This window comes from Carlito syrichta, unplaced genomic scaffold (assembly GCF_000164805.1).
Source record: "Carlito syrichta isolate Samal-C Ts95f unplaced genomic scaffold, Tarsius_syrichta-2.0.1 Scaffold287926, whole genome shotgun sequence".
In the NCBI taxonomy this organism is placed as follows: Eukaryota; Metazoa; Chordata; class Mammalia; order Primates; family Tarsiidae; genus Carlito; species Carlito syrichta.
In genome coordinates, this window is record NW_007232022.1 from 42,251 (window position 1) to 61,808 (window position 19,558).

The window sequence follows — 19,558 nt, forward strand, 5'->3', positions numbered from 1 at the left end:
CCGGCTAATTTTTTGATTTATTGTAGAGATGAAGTCTTGCCAAGTTGCCCAGGCGGGTCTCGAACCCGTGGGCTCAGGCAATCCACTCACTTTAGCATCCCAAAGCGCGGGATTACAGGCTGAGCCACTGAGCCCAGCTAAGTGAGATTCTTATGCATATAAAGCTTGGTGCTAGGCGTGAGAGAGGTACCCCATCAGGGGGCTGTTACTACTTTGATAAAGAACTCTGCAGGTGCTCTCTGCAGACGTGACTCATGCCTCAGAAGACTCTGGGATCTGTCGCCCCCAGCTCTCTGCTGTTTCCCTGTTTCCCAGAGAAGGGGTTCTGGGAGCTGGGGGTGTGTGATGCATCTGTCCGAACTTAGTACCCTAATCAGAGTCAGTCAGACCCTTCGTGCAGCAGACATTAGGCCACTTTGCTGGTCCAGTGTGGGTCCCATCTCAACAGCTCTGTCCCAGGAAAACAGGGGTGAGGAAGGGGCTGGAGGATCCAGATACGGGGCCATCCTGATCCCAGTGAGGGACACTCAGGAGTCCTTGGCTTAGTCTCAGCCTTGGTCCCACCCAGCGCTGTGGCCTGCTATCTCTATCTCTTTTTTTAATTATAAAAACTTTTATTTAGTTTATATATTTTATTTCTAGGCCAGGCACTGTGGCTTAGGCCTATAATCCCAGCACTTTGGGAGGTCGAGGCGAGAGGATTACCTGAGCTCGTGGGTTACAGACCAGCCTGGGCAACATTGTGAGACCTCGTCTCTACAATAAATAAAAAAATTAGCCCGGCATGGTAGCACGTGCCTGTAGTTCTGATTACTTGGAAGGCTGAGGCAGAAGGATAGCCTGAGCTTAGCAGGTTGAGGCTGTGTGGCCAGGAGCATGCCACTGCACTCTAGACTGGGCGACAGAGTGAGACTCCAACTCAGAAAAAAAAAAAGTTATCTAAAATGTCAACAGGACCAGAAGACTGTGTCACATCAGTGGTCACGTATCAAAAATTATTAATGTAACTCTTGAGTTATGCTAAAACTGCACATAGGCTTCAAACTTGGGATAGGTAAAGGACTACAAATTTTGGGTGTAAATACTGAAATGAATTTATGTTGCCTGGAGCAGGTGTTTTGGGCAGTGATGTCAACCTGTCTTCCTATAACCTGGTTATAGAAATTAAGCATTCCCTTTCCTCCCAGTCTCTGCCTCTCATCTTTTAATTGGCCTTGAGGGATAGCAGCCGACATGTTGGATTGGGCCATAGCAGGATGAGATTAAAAAATGAGAAGCACAGCAAGAGGTCTTCATTCCTTTCCTTCCAGGCCTTCATTTCTGTCTACACTCTCTGCTGCAGACTCACCAAAAACCTGCTTCAAGGTGTACCCTCTTAGTAATCACTGGGCCTGAGTGAGGGTTCACTCTGAGCCGATGCCAGCTGAGTGTCTTCATGGGGTCGTCCCAGCGACTCTTCATAGGGCCCCATTTCACAGGAGGAGGGCCTGAGGCTGAGGTGAAGCAGTCAGCCCAAGGCCACACGGTGAGGAGGAGTGGGGATGGAGAGGACCCAGGGGTCTGGCTCCGGTCGTTGTGCAGCCCGCTCTCCACCCAGCCTCCTGGGGGTCCTGCCAGGGCAAATCCCAGGCAAGAAAGGTGCTGCTGCCCCATACTCACATCATTGAAATGCTTGGTAGTCTTCATGATGTAAGGGGTCCTTTCATTCTTTTCCAGCTTCATCCAGCCTTGTCCAAAGAACTCCCTGGAGGAAGAAAGGGGAAACCCCGGCAAGAGATTAGGTCTGCCATGCTGACTTCACTGCTTCATGGTTTCTCTGCTTTCTGAGGTTGTTATTTCTGGGGGAGCGACTTTCTGCAGTCTTGGAGGGGAAGGAAGACTGGGCTCAAGTCTATCTCTGCTTGGTAGCAGCTGTGTGGTTTCAGGCGAGCCCTTCATATTCCAGGGCCTCAGCTTCCTCATGGGAGGAGCAACAGTGCTTCCCTCACAGAGTTATTGTGAGGCTGAACGGGATAAGGTATGGGAAGGCACATCGTAAACTGTGAAGTGTGGTGAGCAAACCAAGTTTCGTTATAGATCTTGTTTTCTGATGGGGAGAACTTGCATCTGAGTCATTCTGCAGTCTGCACAATACAGGGGCAAGGAGGCCATTAAGAGGGGGTGGATAAAAAGAGTAAGAGAGTGTGCCAGCAGCCAAGCCAGCAGTGTTTTCTGGTAATGATGATGAGCTGATGGAAAGCGACCGACTGCCAGGTTGCTGATTTGACAAAGTGACTGGGTCAGGGATCTGGGCAGATTCCCAGGGGCAGACTGGGCCTAGGGGCGGTGAACTGTGTTTGAAAACACATTCTGCTTCTCCTCCTAGAGAGAGCGTATCAGGAATAATGACCGCCACTATGGCCAGGTTTCCAAAGTGGAGATACTCTCCATTTAGGTGAGGTGGTGCCCACTCTGGGATGGGAGTGGAGTGCTGGGGCAGGGGTACAGTCAAAACCTCATGATGATTCATAGCCTCGGAGCAAGGATTCCAATTTTGGGAGACCATTCTGGGACCATTCTGGGACTATCCAGATAAATAGTTGGTTACAAGGATGCTTACCTCAGCTTTAGATATAAAAGTGAAAACTGAAACCCTCGGGGCTTAATCATAGCCTATTGGGAACACTGTGCATTCATTAAAAATGGTATTTACATGTTATATATATATAGTGTATCAGTATGTTGTTAGATGAAGAAAGAGGGACAGGATAATTTAGGCAGTATAACTACGATGAACACCAGGGTTGACTGACTAAGGCCAGAGCAGGTAACATCAGGCCTTGGAGCATCTACAAAATCTAGACCTGCCCCCAAAGTTGGCTCGGGTCTGCACACGCCCCACCCACACACACACTCATGCCTGTGTGTGCATTTTCTCACAGGTGCATGTGCGTATACACATGAACGCGCACTCTCTAAGCCTTCAGAATAGCAGCTCTGAGTTAGAGATACTTTTAGAAGAGTGTACGTGTGCAGCTGATAGGTAAGGATACAACCTGGGGCAGGAACAGGGACTGGGCTTCTCCCCCTTCCCTGCCAGCCTGATTGTGTTTGTTTCAAGCTGTGGAAGTCAGTCTACTGCAAGTGCTTGTGGGACACTGCCAAAGATGGTGCCCAAGGAAGGGTTGGTGCCTGCACCCACTTACTCATAAGGAATCTTCCTGAAGACAAGGTGGTCGAGCAGGGTGAGCTGTTCAGCAATCTCCAGGGCGGAGTGATTCTCAAAGGGCTCAGCCTTCACGCCTTCAGCCTGAGAGAGAAAGGTCTTGAGTTAGGCCTGCCTGGCTTCTTGCCACTTTGCTGAGGGAGTCTCAGTCTCAAATCTGGCGCGTGGATAGATGGGGTGTGATGGGGGTTTGATGAGGGGAAATAGAGGGAAGGGGACAAGGGAGCGGGCCCCGCTGTTGTGTGGCCATGATCACGTGAGCCTGCTGCAGGAGGATGGTCCCAGACAGTTGTCACTCACCCTGCAAGGGAGTAACCATTACCCCAGGGTACAACTGAGACCACAGAGGCATCTAGAGGTTCATGACTGGCTCAGGTCACTCAGCTGGAAGCAGGCTGACTAGGACTGAAGCCTAGTCTGACTCTGGCTGTGCCTGGTCCCTTCCTTTGGGGTCCGTCTGGGCCCACAACTGGCTCACTACAATCTCTTTTGAAATTCATTAGCCGGTGTGGACACCCCAGGTATGTTTGGCTCCTTGGACAGTGTTCTTGTCCTGTGCTAGAAGACAGTCCTGGGTTACCATGTCCCTGGCCCCAGGGTCACCCTTGGATGCCACCTTTAAGGCATCCACCACTTGGGCCAATTGACCAGAAGACATCCTTAGGGAAGCATTAGCCAGGGGAGAGCAGTGCCCAAGGCAGGGGTTAGATGGGAGGGAAGGTCTGCTGGATCTGGGGAGGAGCTGGAGGGAGGTGGGAAGAGGAGGGGAAAGAGAGGACCCAGTTGGTCTTGGAGAAGCCTGTGTCCAACAAGGGACGAGTCAAAAACAAGAATCCTCCTCCTTTGCCCTCCTGTCTTGGGACCTACTGGTTCATATGGGAGGAGAGGGACCAGTCCATTGGGCACCCAGGCTCAGGGAGGTGACCACCCTGCGTAACCTCTGCTTCCTTATGGCCCTGGAAGTCCTAGCAGGCTGGGCTGAGCACCCAAAGCAACATGTCTGCACTGACAACAGGAAAATAGAGTCCTCCCTCCCAGACTAAGTGTCTCCCTCCCTCCCACTTCCTCTGCAAACATGCCCTGAGGTCTTCACCACCAGGCCTTGCTAGACACTGGAGATACAGAGATGGAAAACAGTCTCTGCTCCAGGAGTAGGGATTCCAAGTCATGAGAGTGGAGCAGGGATGGCACAGCGAAACAGTGTGTGTGTGTGTGTGTGTGTGTGTGTGTGTGTTGGGGGTTGTTGGTAAGATTTTCCTGGTAGAGCCACTCTGTGCAGGGAAGAGCCTGGCCAGGAACTTGGTGTGGGGACATGATACCTTTGGGGACACGGGGAGGAGTGCAGCAGGGCCAAAGATATGTGGGTCACAGGGTGAGGACCCTGGGGTTGGGGGGGGTTTCCTCTGTGTACTCATAGCCTCTGAAGCAGCCAACTGAATACACGCAGGTGGGCAGCTCGGCCATCTTCCTTCTTGAGGGACCTGCCTGCTGGCCTGGGGCTGGGCCCAGGATGGCTGAGCTGTCCAGGACCAGGGACTTGGGTGACATAAGGCCCAGTGGCCCAGAGACCTGCACTAGCCTCCAGGCCAGTAGAAGCTGTGCCGGGCAAGGTGGAAGGGTAGGCTCCTTCTGCTGTGGCCTAGGAGAGAGTGACCCCTGAAGCAGAGATCAGTACCCACGACCTCCACCCTTCCTAAGGCTAGCAATAAACTTCACAGCAGGAAGCCTCTGGGCTCTCTGGTGAGGCCATGGGGTCTCCTCAAATGGGATCTGTCCCTGACAGGCTCTTAGGACAGGAAAGATGGGGCAGTTCAGTGGTCCTTTGTTCTGGAAGGGCCTCAGGCTGTTCTCCAAGGAACAGGGGCCCTTGAGCTCTTGGGGGGTAAACATTCCAGGGGCTCCTATTGGGAAACAGGACTGGGTGGCCTTGCTCATTCAGGGGCAGTACCAGAAAGAACCCTTCTCTCTCAGGGTTTACTAGCATTTCTGGTCCCAAAGGTCAGTCTGGAGGAAGTGGGGTCTGGTACCTCCAACCTCCCTGCACAAAGGGCACGTGCAGTCCTGTGGCTTCAGCCCTGTGGTGCTGTTCTTGGGGGCAGGGTGTGGCAGGGTGCTCTGCTCCATGGGTGCCCTCACCAGCTCCAGAAATCAGGAGGACGATGTGGGAGGGAAGGTAAGCCAGGCCCAGGAACCCAGAGTCCCAGGTCCTCATGCTGGCCACTCTTTATTTATTTATTTATTTATTTGAGTTGGAGTTTCACTCTGTCACCCAGACTGGAGTGCAGTGGCCACTCCCGACCACTGCAACCTTGACCTGCTGGGCTCCGGTGATCCTTCTGCCTCAGTCTCCCAAGTAGCTGGAACTACAGGCGCACGCTACCCCGCCCGGCTGATTCTTTGATTTATTGTAGAGATAAGGGCTCATCAAGTTGCCCAAGCGGGTCTCGAACCTGCGGGCTCAGGCAATCCACTCACCTCGGCCTCCCAAAGCTGGGATTATAGGATGAGCCACTGAGCCTGGCCGGCCACTCTTTAAAAAAATTTTTTTTTTTTTTTGAGTTGGAGTCTCACTCTGTCACCCAGGCTAGAGGGCAGTGGCACGCTCCCGGCCACCACAGCCTCGACCTGCTGGGCTCCAGCGATCCTTCTGCCTCAGTCTTCCAAGTAGCTGGACAGGTGTGTGCTACCACGCCCGGCTAATTTTTTGATTTATTGTAGAGACGATGTCTCACCAAGTTGCCCAGGTGGGTCTCGAACCTGCGGGGTCGGGCGATCCACTCACCTCAGCCTCTCAAAGCGCTGGGATTACAGGCTGAGCCACCGAGCCCGGCCGACCACTCTTTAAAAAAAAGTTTTTTTTGCGTGTGTCAGGGTCTCACTCTGTTGCACAGGCTAGAGTGCAGTGGAATGATCATGGCTCACTGCAGCCTCAACCTCCTGGGCTCAGCTTCCTGAATAGCTGGGACTACAGGCGTGTATCACCATGTCTGGCTGATTTTTGGTATTTTTGTAGAGATGAGATCTCGCTATATTGCCCAGGCTGGTCTTGAACTCAAGCAATCTTCCTGCCTCACCCTACCAAAGTGCTAGGATTACAGGTGTGAGCTACTGCACCCAGCCAATGCTGGCTACCCTTAACAGACGGAAGGTCCTTCAGCCCACATGGCACAGTCTCCCGCTCTGGGGAGGCCAAAGTGAGTCTGGAGTGTCCCTGGCTGCTGTGGTGCAGGGCCTGAGGGTTCGAGGGTGGCCTGTGATGGCATTCTGGGGTGCATATCACCAACCTGGAAACAAGTGGGCCCTGGCTGGACACTGGGAGTACACAAGACCATTGTTCCCTTGCTCTAGGAAGGCCACCATGAGCTGGGACTTGCTTATGGTGAGCACAGTGTTCTCCTGGGGTCCTGTCATTTGCAGGCAGGTGGTGAGCTGTACCCGGTCCCTCGGAAGGTTGCAGAGTGGTGCTTGGGGTGTGGAGCAAGTCCTTGCTTTGGGGTCAGCTAGACCCGAGTGTGGACACCAGCACTCACCACAGCCATTTACCATGGCCACGAGTGGGTCGCTTGAGTGCCCTGTGCCCCAGTTGCTGCATACGTAAGCCAGGGGGGAATGAGGTCAAACTGCAGCGACACTGACGGGAGTATCTCACGCCTCTAAGGGGCTTGCACAGGGCCAGGGCACAGGGTGCCATCCACCATGGTCCTCGCCTCTCACCCTCCCGCTTCTAGGAATGGTGGGAGGGAGGGGAAGAGCAGAGGGGGAGGGGAGTGATGGGCAGAGGAGGAAGGACAGGAAAGGGTGGTGTTATGGGTGACGTTTGTTCCTCCACAAAGATATGCTGAAGTCCTGGTACCTGTGAACGTGGCCTTACAGCTGGGCCACTGTATCTGTGGGTCCTGCATTTGTGGATTCAAACAACCACGGATTGAAAATATTCAGAAAAAAAAAATTCCACAAAGTTCCAAAAGGCAGAACTTGAATTGAATGAATGAAGTGATGTGTAGGCATTGCATTAGGTGTCATAAGAAATCTAGAGATGAATTTTTTTTTTTTTTAGGAGTTGGAGTCTTACTCTGTCGCCCAGACTGGAGTACAGTGGTCCGCTCTCCGACACCGCAGCCTCAACCAGCTAGGCTCCAGTGATCCTTCCTCCTCAGCCTTCCAAGTAACCAGAACTACAGGCGCGCACTACCACACCTGGCTAATTTTTGATTTATTGTAGAGATGAGGTCTCGCCAAGTTGCCCGGGTGGGTCTCAAACCCGTGGGCTCAGGCAATCCACTTGCCTCGGCCTCCCAAAGTGCTGGGATTACAGTCTGGCCGATTTTTTTGTGTGTGTGTGACAGGTCTTGCTCTGTTGCCCAGGCTAGGGTGCAGTGGTGCAATCATAGTTCACTGTAGTTTCAAAGCCTGGGCTTAGGTGTCCTCTCACCTCGGCCTCCTGAGTAGCTGGGACTATATGTGTGTGCCACCATGCGTGGCTAATTAAAAAAAACATTTTTTTTTTTTTTGGTAGAGGTGGGCTCTCATTTTGTTGTCCAGACTGGCCTTTAACTTCTGGCCTCAAGCAATCCTCCTACCTTGGTCTCCCAACGTGCTGAGATTACAGGTGTGAGCCACTACACTTGATTTAGAGATGATGTATTCGTGAGGATGTGCATAGGTTATATGCAAATACTATGCATTTTATATCAGGGACTTGAGCATCCTTGTATTTTGGTATCCGTGGGAGGTCCCGGAACCAATCTCCTGAGGCTACCAAGAGATGACTGTATTTGGAAATAGGGTCTTTGTAGATGTACTCAAGATGAGATCATTAGGGTGGGCCCTAATCCAATATGACTGGTGTCCTTAGAAGAAGAGAACATTCATTTATTTATTTAAAATTGAGGTCTCACTTTGTCACCCAGGCTGGAGTGGAGTGGCATGTTCATGGTTCACTGCAGCCTCGACCTCCTGAGCTCAGGTGATCCTTCCACCTCAGCCTCTTGAGTACCTGGGATTACAGGGGCACGCCACCATGCCCAGCTAATTTTTTAATTTCTTTGTAGAGATGGGGTCTTGCCACGTTGCTCAGGCTAGTCTTGACCTCCTGGCTCAAGCAGTCCTCCTGCCTCAGCCTCCCAAAGTGCTGGGATTATAGGCACAAGCCACTGTGCCCAGCCAACGAGGGGAGATTTAAGCACAGGGTCAGAGAGACACAGAGGGAAGATGATGTCGAGACACATGGGGAGAGGATAGCCACATGACAATGGAGGCAGGGTAGGAGTGGCACAGTCACAGGTCCTTACTCTGGCTACTTAAAAAAAATTTTCTTTTGGAGTCAGGGTCTCACTGTCTCCCTGGTTTTGGAGGGAACATGGCCCCGCCAACACTTTGATTTCAGACTTCTGGCCTCCAGAACTATGAGAGAAGACATTTGTGCTGTTTTAAGTCAGCCAGTTTGTGGTACTTTGTCACAGGAGCCACGGGAAATGAGGACTGGTGGTGACTGGGCTCAGCCAGGGGAGCCTGGGTGCAAGGGCAGGAAGGACAGCTTGGCGAGGGAGAGGGCAGGCCGGCTCACCATCTGCGTGATCTCCTCCAATGTGATCTGGTTGTCACCTGGGTCGTCCTGGGTCAGAGTCCTGGGAAGGAGAAGGCTCGGTGAGCCTCCCTTACTCCTTGGGGCCCCCCAGCCCAGCCAAGCCCCCATGTCTTCAGTTCTCAGGCTTCTCTGACCTGGCCTGTCCCCTGTGCCTGGAGTGTCCTTGCCCCTTTCTCCTTCTCTGACTTCTTCCTGATGGTCGTGACCCTCCTGGCTAGGGGATGTCCCCTCCTGGGGCCCCCTCGGCCCCTGGGCTTTCTGTATCTGGCTATGTGGCAACATTTGTCCCCCACCAGGCAGGGAGCCCTTGAGGTCAGGGCTGTGTCTGCTTCAGCTCCAGAGCTCTGGGTCCAGAACTGGGCATTCAGCAGGCGCTCCCATGTGCATGTGGAATGACAGATGCATGAAGGGGCTGGAGCTCCAGGCCTGGAGGGCCAAAGTGGGCAGGAGGTGGTGCCAGTCTTACAGATTGGGAGCCCTCAGGCCCGGGCTTGTCTGGGCAAGAGGCACAAGGAGGGTGGGAGGCAGCAGCATGGTGGCCAAAGGCCCATGGACTTTGGTGGGACTACGCTGGGGGGAGCAGAGGAGGGTGGGTACCAGGCTGTGGTAGAAAAGGATGGTGGATCCTCTGAGTCAGGCAAAAGTGTTCCACACCGGCTGTGACAGGATGCAGAGCCGAAGTTGGTGAGTGCAGGGGAGAATGGTGGAAGTTGGGGGGGAGGGGAGCTGGAGAACCAGATCTGAGTGTGTGGTGACAGCCAGGTGTCTGTAGGCTGGCCCGGGCTGCAGGAATGGCATTCTGACTGAGTCAGCCCTGGCAGAAGGTATTGTCATGTACAGCTTATAGGCGGGGCAATGGCACTTAGGGAAACGTCTGGCCTGGGATCCCTAGCTGGAGTACAGAGGGTCTAGGATTCAAACCAGGCTGCCACCTGCACAGCCTGCTCTTCCCACTGCACCCTGAGAGCAGGTTCCCTCCTGAGGTAGCTTTGATCTACATGGCAGGAACTCAGCACACTCCAGAGCTTTCTGGGGAGGACCAGCTCCGAGGGCTGGGGCTGACCGCATGCACGTGTGTGTGCGTGCGCAAGCATGCAGGAAGATAGTGTTGAAGAGGAAGGAGGTCTAGAAGAGATTCTAGCTCTGGGAACCTGAGGAACGGATGGGCCACGGCGTGGGGCCTCCACAGCCTGGCTGGGGAGGGATCCTGGGAACTCTGTTATAGGCAGGAAGTACCTAAGCAGGACGTGGTGCACTGGGTCCTGGGGCCAGTGCAGGAGCCAGGTGAGAGGCGAGAAGGAGAGGACAGAGCCTGAGCCCTCACACCAAGTCAGGATGAGAGTCCTGGGTGGACACCGGGCCAGCACCGGCCACCCGCTGAACAGCCTGCAGAAGTGACAACCTGTGACCTTGCCCCAGTCCCCGAGGTGGGTATTGTTCACCCGTTACAGAGGAGAAAAACGAGGCTCAGAGAAGGAACTTGCCCAGGTCACACCATGAGTCACTAGAAGAGCAGCTCAGACACGGGGCTGACCCCTGACCTCTGCCAGGAGAGGCCATCTGGGGAGGGAGACCAAGCACAGGTTTGGGGACTAATGATTTTTTTTTTTTTGAGTCAGAGTCTCTCTCTGTCACCCAGGCTGGAGTACAGTGGCATGCTCATGGTCACTGCAGCTTCGACCTGCTGGGCTCAGGCGATCCTTCCACCTCAGCCTTCCAAGTAGCTGGAACTACAGTCTGTGCCACCACGCTCTGTATCTTTTAATTTATTGTAGAGACGAGGTCTTGCCAAGTTGCCCAGGCTGGTCTTGAACCCCTGGGCTCAGGCAATCTTCTCGCCTAAACCTCACAATGTGCTAGGATTCCAGGCATGAGCCACTGCGTTCAGCTTGGGGACTAATGATTTAACAGATACTCCCTGAGTAGCTGTGGCTGGGAACTCCCAGTACTGCTCAATGGAACTTCTATAATGATGGAGTGTCCCCACCTGTGCTGTCCAGGGCAGGAGCCTCCAGCCACGTGTGACTCACATGACCGTGGAACCGGATTTTGCATTTCAGCACATTTTAATTAATAGAATTTAAAGAGCCACAGGTAGCCAGCACCTGCCACACTGGATGACACGGGCTAGCAGGTGCTACATGAACACACATGGAGAGTGGGCTGAGTTTTTGCCTTAAAGAGATCACGGTCTGGTGGGGGGTGAGGAGAGGGAGGGAAGGAGGGAGGGAGGGAGGAAGGGAGGGAGGGATGGACTTCCCATGCCTGAGCCTGGCTGTAGAAGGGGGGTGCGTGGCCCCCAGGAGGCTCAGGGCTCTGGGCTCACCTCTACCCCAGCACACCTGCTGCCTGGGCTGTCGTCCTGCCGAGAAGGGCCCTTTGTGTCTCGGGGCCAGCCTGCATAGAGGCAGAGGACAGGGCCCCTGTCCCAGAAAGCCACCCGTAGCTGGGCCACAGCCTGTCCCTACCTGATGATGTTGGCTGCAGCCTTCCGCTCCTGGGTCAGGAGCTCCGGGTCATGCATGACCTCCTCCAGGAAGCTGATCACCTTGCACTTGAGCTCGTCATTGGTCTCAAAGTCCTGTGGGAAGACGTGGTGGCTTTGGCTGCTGTTTTCAAGCTGCCCTGCAGTGGTCTGGCTCTAGGCCAGACGAGGGAGCTGCAGCTTCTTACTCTGCCTTATTTTTTTGAGACCGGATCTGGCTCTATCTTCTAGACTGGAGTGCAGCAGCACGGTCATGGCTCACCACAGCCTCAACCTCCTGGGCTCAAGCGATCCTTCTGCCTCAGCCTCTTGAGAGGCTGGGACTATAGATGCATGTCACTATGCCTGACTGCAAGCTGCCTGGCCTTGTTTCCTTTTCGCTATCTGCATGGCAGGGCACAGGAGACACTCAGGCCCAGAGAATTTCAGGTAAAGGCCCTTGGGCAAGACTGAAGCCCATCATCCTGCTGGCTGTATTCTGAGGCCAGGGCCTAGCTGTACCCCTACACTCCTGCTGTAGACAGACTGGACAGACAGAGGCTCCTTGTCCCTGAATGTCCTTGGTTCTCTCCTAGGGGGACATGAGCAGGTCCTTCTGGGAATACCAGGGTGGCCCATGTGGGCTCCCTGCCCTCTGCCACCCTGTCCTCAGTCATCGGCTCACTCTGCCCACAGCACCCTTCGGAGGGCAGCTGGGTCCTGGGGCCAGTGCGCAGTGGCTCCTGCAGCCCGCCTGGGGAGGGCCCCTACACACCTGAGAGTGCTTGGAGACCCAATGGCGGAGCACGTTTAGGACGCGGTTGGTGGCTGCTCTGCGGATCACAAACTCCTTGTCTCCATTCCTCTGGTCAGGGGGAAACCCTGGGGGGCCACATGGCAGAGGGGAGAGAGGATGTATAAGAACAAGACAGTCTAGATTCAAGTCCCAGGCCTGGCTAAGCTGGGCTTGCTCCTCCTAGCTACTGGGTGAGAGGGCCATGGGCAGGGGGACAATGAAAGACCGAAGAACTGGCTTGTGGCCAGGATGCCATGACTCCTCAGTAGACACAGTCCATGCATATCTACCTTCTCCCAGACCTCACTAGACAAGGGCTGCTGGAAGGTCCAGACAGCTCCCCAGACAGTGTCACACAGGCAGCCTCTCCCCGCTGGGGCCATTCCTCCAGTCCTTGCACAGGACCAAAGCCAGTGGAAGTGGGAGGTGGGAGGGAGGGTGCCCAGGGTGCATGGTGGTCCTGGCCACAGGTGTGGGCTTCGGGCCCTGGGTGTGTGCAGGGCCCCAGCCAGTGCAGAAGTGAGGGCTGTGACCCAGTACGCCCTAGTGGAAGGGGGTACCCTAAGGCAAAATAATGATGCAGGAAGCTTGGAGTGGGAGTCGTGGGGGATGCTGGGAGTTCCCCAGGGTGGGTGCTGTTAACAGGACCCAGCAGTGCCATGGGAGCTTGCCTAAAACACCCAAATTGGGTAGGCCAGGGACCGTGGCTGTCATCACCTGTCACAGGTCTCATGGGGGCGGAGACCGCCCACATACCAGCGCTGGCCAAGGACATCCTCCGGTACTTCTCCTTGTTTGGGGTACCCTCGTTGGCTCCTGCGGTTGCTATGGCAAAGGCGGAGGCGGCCGACAAGGCACTGCGGTTATTGTCCAGCTCTCGACAGGAGGTCATGACGACGCCATTGTTGTAGGAAAAGAGCGGGAACTCTGTGGAGAGGAGGGAACATCCCTTAGCCTACGTGGTCCTGGCCCCTCAGGCTGTTGGAAAAAACCAGGGGTTCCGAGGCTAGACCAGCCTGAGTGCACAGGCTGTGTCTCCAGGACACCCAGACTTGGGAGGTGGTGCTTGTGTGTGGGGGTGTCTCTGTATGTGTCAAGTCTCTGGGAAGGGTCACACCACAACCTCTCAGGGTTGTTTGAGGGTGGGACCTGCCTGCTTCTGAAGAAGGCCTCCAGCTACCCCCTTCCATCTTTCTGGCTCCCAAGCTGCACCTTGACCTTCAGGCCCAGCGGGGTACCGGCCTGCTTGAGGACAGCATCACGAGTTTTCTTACCCTTTCAGTTTGCTTGGAATGAACACACAACCTGTCCAATGTCTGACATTCATCATTCATACTGACAGGCTCATGAGTACAAAGGGATGGAGAGAGCACTGCACTCAGAGTCCACCTCCCTATGTAGAAATTCTCCGCCATCCTTTACTGCTGTGGGGCTTTGGCTAAGTTACTTAACCTCTCCAAGTCTGAGTACTCTCCTCTGGATAACAGGAATAATAATACTTCAAAAAAGAAGTATTATTATATAGATATAAAATAAAAATAAAAATTAAAGCCGATAACATAGATGAAAGTGCTATGTGTTGGATGAAAGGCTATATAAATGCCATGAAATTTCATTGCTATTAATAATAATTTTAAATAATTTTATTCATTTATTTATGCGGGGGTCTTACTAAGTTGCCCAGGCTGGTGTGCAGTGGCTATTCACTAGCACAACATTAGTGTACTAGCCTTGAACTCCTGGAGTCAAGCAAACCTCCTGCCTCAGCCTCCTGAGTAGCTGGGACTATATGTGTGCACCACTGTGCCTGGCTAATACTAATAATTTTGAAGTCATAATTGTAGTAGAAACCGATTTAGAAACCTTTAACTTCCATCTTGTAAGTCTCTGGAAAGAGATCTATACTTGGGATAAAGCAGCAGTGCTGTGAGGCACAAGTGATTTATTTTTATTTTATTTATTTATTTATTTATTTTTGAGTCGGAGTCTCACTATGTCACCCAGACTGGAGTGCAGTGGCTGCTCCCGGCCACCACAGCCTCGACCTGCTGGGCTCCAGCGATCCTTCCGCCTCAGCCTTCCGAGTAGCCGGAATTACAGGTGCGCGCTACCACGCCTGGCTGATTTTTTGATTTATTGTAGAGATGAGGTCTCGCTGCCCGGGTGGGTCTCGAACCTGTGGGCTCAGGCAATCCACTCACCTCAGCCTCCCAAAGGCGTGGGATTACAGGCTGAGCCACTGAGCCCGGAAGCTGTGATTTATTTTAATGACTCCAAGCTTATTCTGAAATTTGGCTCTTCGTGAGGTCTGTGTTTGTGTGTCCAGGGGGTTTCTCTCTAAAGCTGGGTGACCCTGTTCCTTACCGGGTTTCTTCTGAAGGCCCGAGGAGTGGGATGTCCAGGCCGCAGGCTGCCCCTACAGCCCCTGGAGCTCTCTCCCCGTCTCCAGGTGTCTCAGAGCCCTCTGTGTGCGGGGAAGTGATTTATGGGAAGCGGTGATCAAGACGGCTTAAAGGACCCTCCAGCATCAGGAGTCTGAGACACCGGGTGGGCCGTGTCACTGCCTCTCAGGGTCTTTCCCTTATTGAAAACCCTGGTCTCTCTGCAAGGTTGTCAGGATGAGGAACGGGCTGGCACAGAGCCTGGCATGTAGGAGTCCAGGAAGCACCCTCTGAATCAGGGTCTTCCATGAAGGAGCCCTAGAGGCTGGGCCTCCCGCCTGCCGACGTGGGGTGGGTTCAGTGCAGTTTGTCCACAGGTTGGGGGTTACTTTGCTGAGTTGGAGAGCAGGACCTCCCCAGTCAACGTCCAGCACCCACAGTCCCCTCGCACCGGAAGGTTACGAAATATCAGCACAGTTACTGCCCTAAGGAGTCACAAAAGCATAAAGGGTGACACCCACTTGCCTTGACTTGACTTGACCTGGGGATCTCCCAAACCCTCCCAACTTGGGATCTGTTTGTATTTCTGCACTGGTGAATTATACCTGAAGAGTTTTTGCTTTTGACTGATTTTGGTGTTGTTGGAGATTTCGTTGGTGATGTTTCAGCATCCCCGTCATCACTCTGGTTTTGATCAACATCTGACTCTTCTCTGACAGAGACTTCGGAGTCTGGGAGATAAAAAAGTAATAGATAGTTTTCAATGATTTTAAAAGTCATGTCTACAGTTTCCTGAAGCAAAACAGAATATGTCTAGGATATACCACATGAAGAAAGTTTAACAGCATTATTTGTCATGTGATTTATCAGAATGCTACTCTCCAAGGTAGCTTGTGCTCTCCCAGGGTGACTCAAACCTTAACAGACATACCTGGGGATCTTGTTAGAATGCAAAGGAGGATTCAGAGTCTAGGGTGAGGACTGAGAGTCTGCGTTTCTTTCTTTTTTTTGTTTTTGAGTCAGAGTCTCACTGTTGCACAGGCTGGAGTGCAGTGGTGCACTCATGGCCACTGCAGCCTCGACCTGCTGGACTCAAGTGATCTTTCTGCCTTAGCCACCACACTCCGCTGATTTTTTGATTTACTGTAGAGACAAGGTCTAGCCATGTTGCTCAGGCTGGTCTCGAACCCCTGAGTTCAGGTAATCCTCTCGCCTCTGCCTCCCAAAGTGCTGGGATTACAGTCGTGAACCACTGTGCCTGGCTGAGAGTCTGCATTTCTAACAAACTCCAGGCAGTGCCCATGATGCTGGTTCACAGACCACACTTTGAGTAGCAAGGCCTCTCTCTCTCTTTCTCTCTCTTTTTGGTAAATCATCTTAAGGTAACCATCTGCTCCAGTATTCCCAGAAAAGTCCTGCTTTGTTTTATTTTTTAAATTTATTTGTTTTTTTTGAGTTAGAGTCTCATTCCATCGCCCAGGCTGGAGTGCAGTGGCACGCTCACAGCCACCCCAGCATCGACTTGCTGGACTCCAGTGATCCTTCTGCCTCAGCCTCCAAGTAGCCAGAACTACGGTGTGTGCTACCATGCCCGGCTAATTTTTGTAGAGACGTGGTCTCACCAAGTTGCCTGGGCTAGTCTTGAACCCGTGGGCTCAGGCAATCCACTTGCCTCGGCCTCCCAAAGTGCTGGGATTACAGACTGAGCAACCAAGCCTGGCCAAAAGTCCTGTTTTATACAGATTGTCTCATGCCCTTGGTCACTCTCAAAAATGTCCTGGCTTAGGCAATTCGTTTTCCTAATCTTGGAAGACTCATGGTCTACACATTTTGGGGAAGCTGATAAATTATATTAAAAGTCGGGTCTGTGTGGTAAGATCTTGGTCAAAAACTCTTAACTTCCCTAGGCCTCAGTTTTGCCAAATAGAAAGTGAGTGCAGTTGCACTTGACATTCTTGAGAACCCAAAGAAAGTCACGGCTCTTCTGTTTAGAAAAGAATGTACACACACACACACACACACACACACACACACACACACTTAGACACACAAATCTGGCATACAGTTAGACAGGTCTGTGGGCTCCTGGATCACCAGTTGACGTCTCAGGACTGCCTTGTGTTACATTCCATAACGTGAAATTATGAAATTTCCGGTAGGCCGTTACCAAGTTTACTGACTTTCAGCTGCACTCATTACCCATGTACTGTGTGCTGCTTGGCATGGAGTAAATGCTGCTTGGCATGGATTCTTGTGGGGGCTTTATCTCCCCTCACCCGTGCCCTCTGTCTTCCCTCTTCTCAACTCAGAGAGAAATCCTAACCATCTTCAAAGTCTTTTTTAAAGGCCTCCTCCTCAAAGCCTGGGACATCTCAAAGCCAGGGGTGTATGTGTGTGTGTGTGAGAGAGTGCTTGTGTGCACATGCTTTTGTGTGTTGACCAAGACAATGATGGTGGCACCCAGAACTGATCTAAGACAGAACCAGACCTGACCCTTCTAGGATGGTCAGCATCGTCTCCAGCCCCGCCCCACTCCCTGATGTCCCAGGTGTGCTGAGCTTCAAGCTGCTCCCTGAACCCCAAGCGCCCTTCTTTTCCCTCGGTCATTCATCTTCCGTTCCCACTGTCTAGAATGTCCCCCCTTCCTCCTGGTGAAAATCTAGATTGAACAGCTCCTCTAGGAAGCCCTCTCAGGCATCCCCACCCCCTCTGCGTGCCCCTCTAGTAACCCTCTAGGTCCGCATTCCAAGGTCTGGTGCAGGTGCTTAGTGGGACTAGGAGTTCCAGAGGGCAGGAGCTAGGCCTGGCAACCTCCTCTCTCCCAGGCCCTGAACAGGGCCAGGCCAGGGATACACCTACTGCAGACATGGACAAATGCAGAGATGCAGAATGACACTGTCGTCAGGGCAGGGGAGCGCCTACACTGCTCATGATGGGCGCTGGTGCTCATCTGAAGTCTAGGACCTTCTGCCTGCCTTACCCTGGCGTGTGGTGACCTCCCTGCATGACCCAGACTTTGCACTGCCCCTGACCTGCCTGGGACCCCCAAGCCTTTTCCCTCCTGCCTTCAGGAGCATGAGGAGCCGCCCTGAGGCTTGCGGGGCTGGGAGGAGCCCCTGGGGGGCAGGGGTGTATCTCCACCCTCACGCACACTCACTCTGCTTGCAGAGCGCCAGGGAGTCTTCAGGCTTCTCAGGGGTTGTATCGCCCTCATCTGGAATCTTGCTGGCAAAGCTGCTGGACACGTAGAGCTTGCTGGTGTCCAGCGTGGCCTTGCTGAAGGGCGACATGGCTGAGTACATGCTGGTGTAGCCATTGGAGTTGCAGCTGAGTGCGGCCAGGTCCAGGGCCTTGCCCCCTGTGATGATGGGGATGTTGAGAGACAGCTTCCGCCGACGGCTGGGTGACGACGTCTTGGTGATGGACAGGGGTGGCGGCGAGGAGAACTTGCGGGTGGCGCGTGGGGACTTGGGGGGATCACCGTATAGAAGCTTGTTGTTCTGGCCGCTGGCGAACAGGAGCTCCAGCGACCTGCAGGCAGGCAGGTGTGAGCACGGTGGTCAGCATGGGCTGCCTGCCCACCCAGGCCCAGGGCCCAGCTCCAGGGCTCAGGGTGGTGGTGATGATTCCCTTGTTCTCATGATCCCTGAAACCCGGCCAGTCCCCTGAAAAGGAACTGTGGGATTTAATGGCCCAGAATCAAGCATCCTGCTCTCCATAGTTTGGGCATAGGGTGCGGCTTTCGTGGCAGGGGTGGGTCCATCTGATGTGTCCTCCTCTGCCTCCCTCAGGTCAGCAGGGTCTGATGGTCCCCTGACCCACGGGCTCTGTGGAACCTGCCTCTGTCACACATGGGGCCTGTGTCACCCACACGTTCTGACCTCATCCTTAGAGAGGTCCTCAGGCACACTTTGTGGATGAGGAAGCTGAGTTTCAGAGACAGGAATTGACTCATCTGATGCCTCCGGCTCTTTTTTTCTTTTTTGAACAGGGTCTTGCCTGTTGCCCACGCTGGAGCGCAGTGGCACAATCATGGCTCACCACAGACTTAGCCTCCTGGGTTCAAGCCATCCTCCTTCCTCAGCCTCCCAAGTAGATGGGACTACAGGTGTCCACTACCATACCTGGCTAATTTTTGACTTTTTGTAGAAATGGGGTCTTGCTATGTTGCCCAGACTGGTCTCAAACTCCTGGGCTGAAGAACATTTCCCACCTCAGCCTCTCAAAGTGCTAGGTCCTTCTCACCCGGTCACAGTGCTTTAGTACATGTGAGGGGTACAGGAAGCTGCAAGTGGGGTCTCCCAGCAATCCTGGTCATGCCCCTACCATCTTCACGATGGGGCCCCACCTCAGGGTCAGGTTGGAAGCAGGTGATATATCCATAAAACGCCCACCGTAGCTTGCCACATGGAGAGTGTGTGCTCTGTGTCTCACGTGGGACAGGCCTTATTGGTTAACTCTCACTGTTGCCCAGGAGGTAGGCACACACAGGAAACAGGCTCAGCAAGGTTAAGACTTGGTCAAGGCCACAGCACCGAAAGCTGGCCCTGACCTTGCCTCTTTCTGCAGCAGGGCACTGCTGCTGGGAGGGAGGGGTGACCTGCTGGGCCCCAGGATGATTTCAGTTACTTTCAGGCATGAATCCTTCCTGGATGGGCTGGGTGCCCTGCTTTCTCAGGGACCTGGGAAGCGGATCACTGAGGTTCCAGAAGGTCAAGGAGAGATGCAAGACCTGCCCTGCTGATGAGGCCTGGGATGGGGTTGGGGGAAGGAATTGGGGAGGGAATGGGAGGCATGTTCTGGGCAGCGGCTTTGCCCTGGTAGCAGAGGTGTGTGGGGAGGAGTGGTCTGATTCCTGGGGAGCATGGGAAGGGGTGTGGTTCAGGAGCCCTGCTCCAGACAGCCCCAGGCTGAGGCTCTGGCCCATGTCTCACCCTGGAAATTGAGAACAACTCAAAGGGCTCTGAGCCCCTAAGGGCTGGGATCTGGGCACTGGGGTCTCTCAGCAGTGAGGCTCGTTGGGGCCTGGCCAGATTCCTGAACTTGAACTGCACTGGGTAGTCTTGGCCAAGTCCTTCATTGCTCTGTGCTTGCCTTGCCTTCCCCCTCTGTTAAACGGGGATGA

At 53.6% G+C, this 19,558-nt stretch overlaps 1 protein-coding gene across 3 annotated transcripts in view; it reads right to left on the bottom strand.

Annotated features, from left to right (window-relative positions):
- The window catches only part of RASGRF1 (Ras protein specific guanine nucleotide releasing factor 1), a 139,885-nt gene that overhangs the window by 28,927 nt on the left and 91,400 nt on the right, over window positions 1-19,558 (bottom strand). For all 3 annotated transcript variants that reach the window (XM_008053158.2, XM_008053157.2, XM_021710017.1), the window contains 8 exons: window positions 17,591-17,964; window positions 15,039-15,164; window positions 12,809-12,979; window positions 12,032-12,138; window positions 11,261-11,373; window positions 8,772-8,832; window positions 3,186-3,289; window positions 1,660-1,744 (listed from right to left, as the gene is read on the bottom strand). In XM_008053158.2, coding sequence (XP_008051349.1) covers window positions 1,660-1,744; window positions 3,186-3,289; window positions 8,772-8,832; window positions 11,261-11,373; window positions 12,032-12,138; window positions 12,809-12,979; window positions 15,039-15,164; window positions 17,591-17,964 — 1,141 coding nt within the window. The remainder of the gene's footprint in view (window positions 1-1,659; window positions 1,745-3,185; window positions 3,290-8,771; window positions 8,833-11,260; window positions 11,374-12,031; window positions 12,139-12,808; window positions 12,980-15,038; window positions 15,165-17,590; window positions 17,965-19,558) is intronic.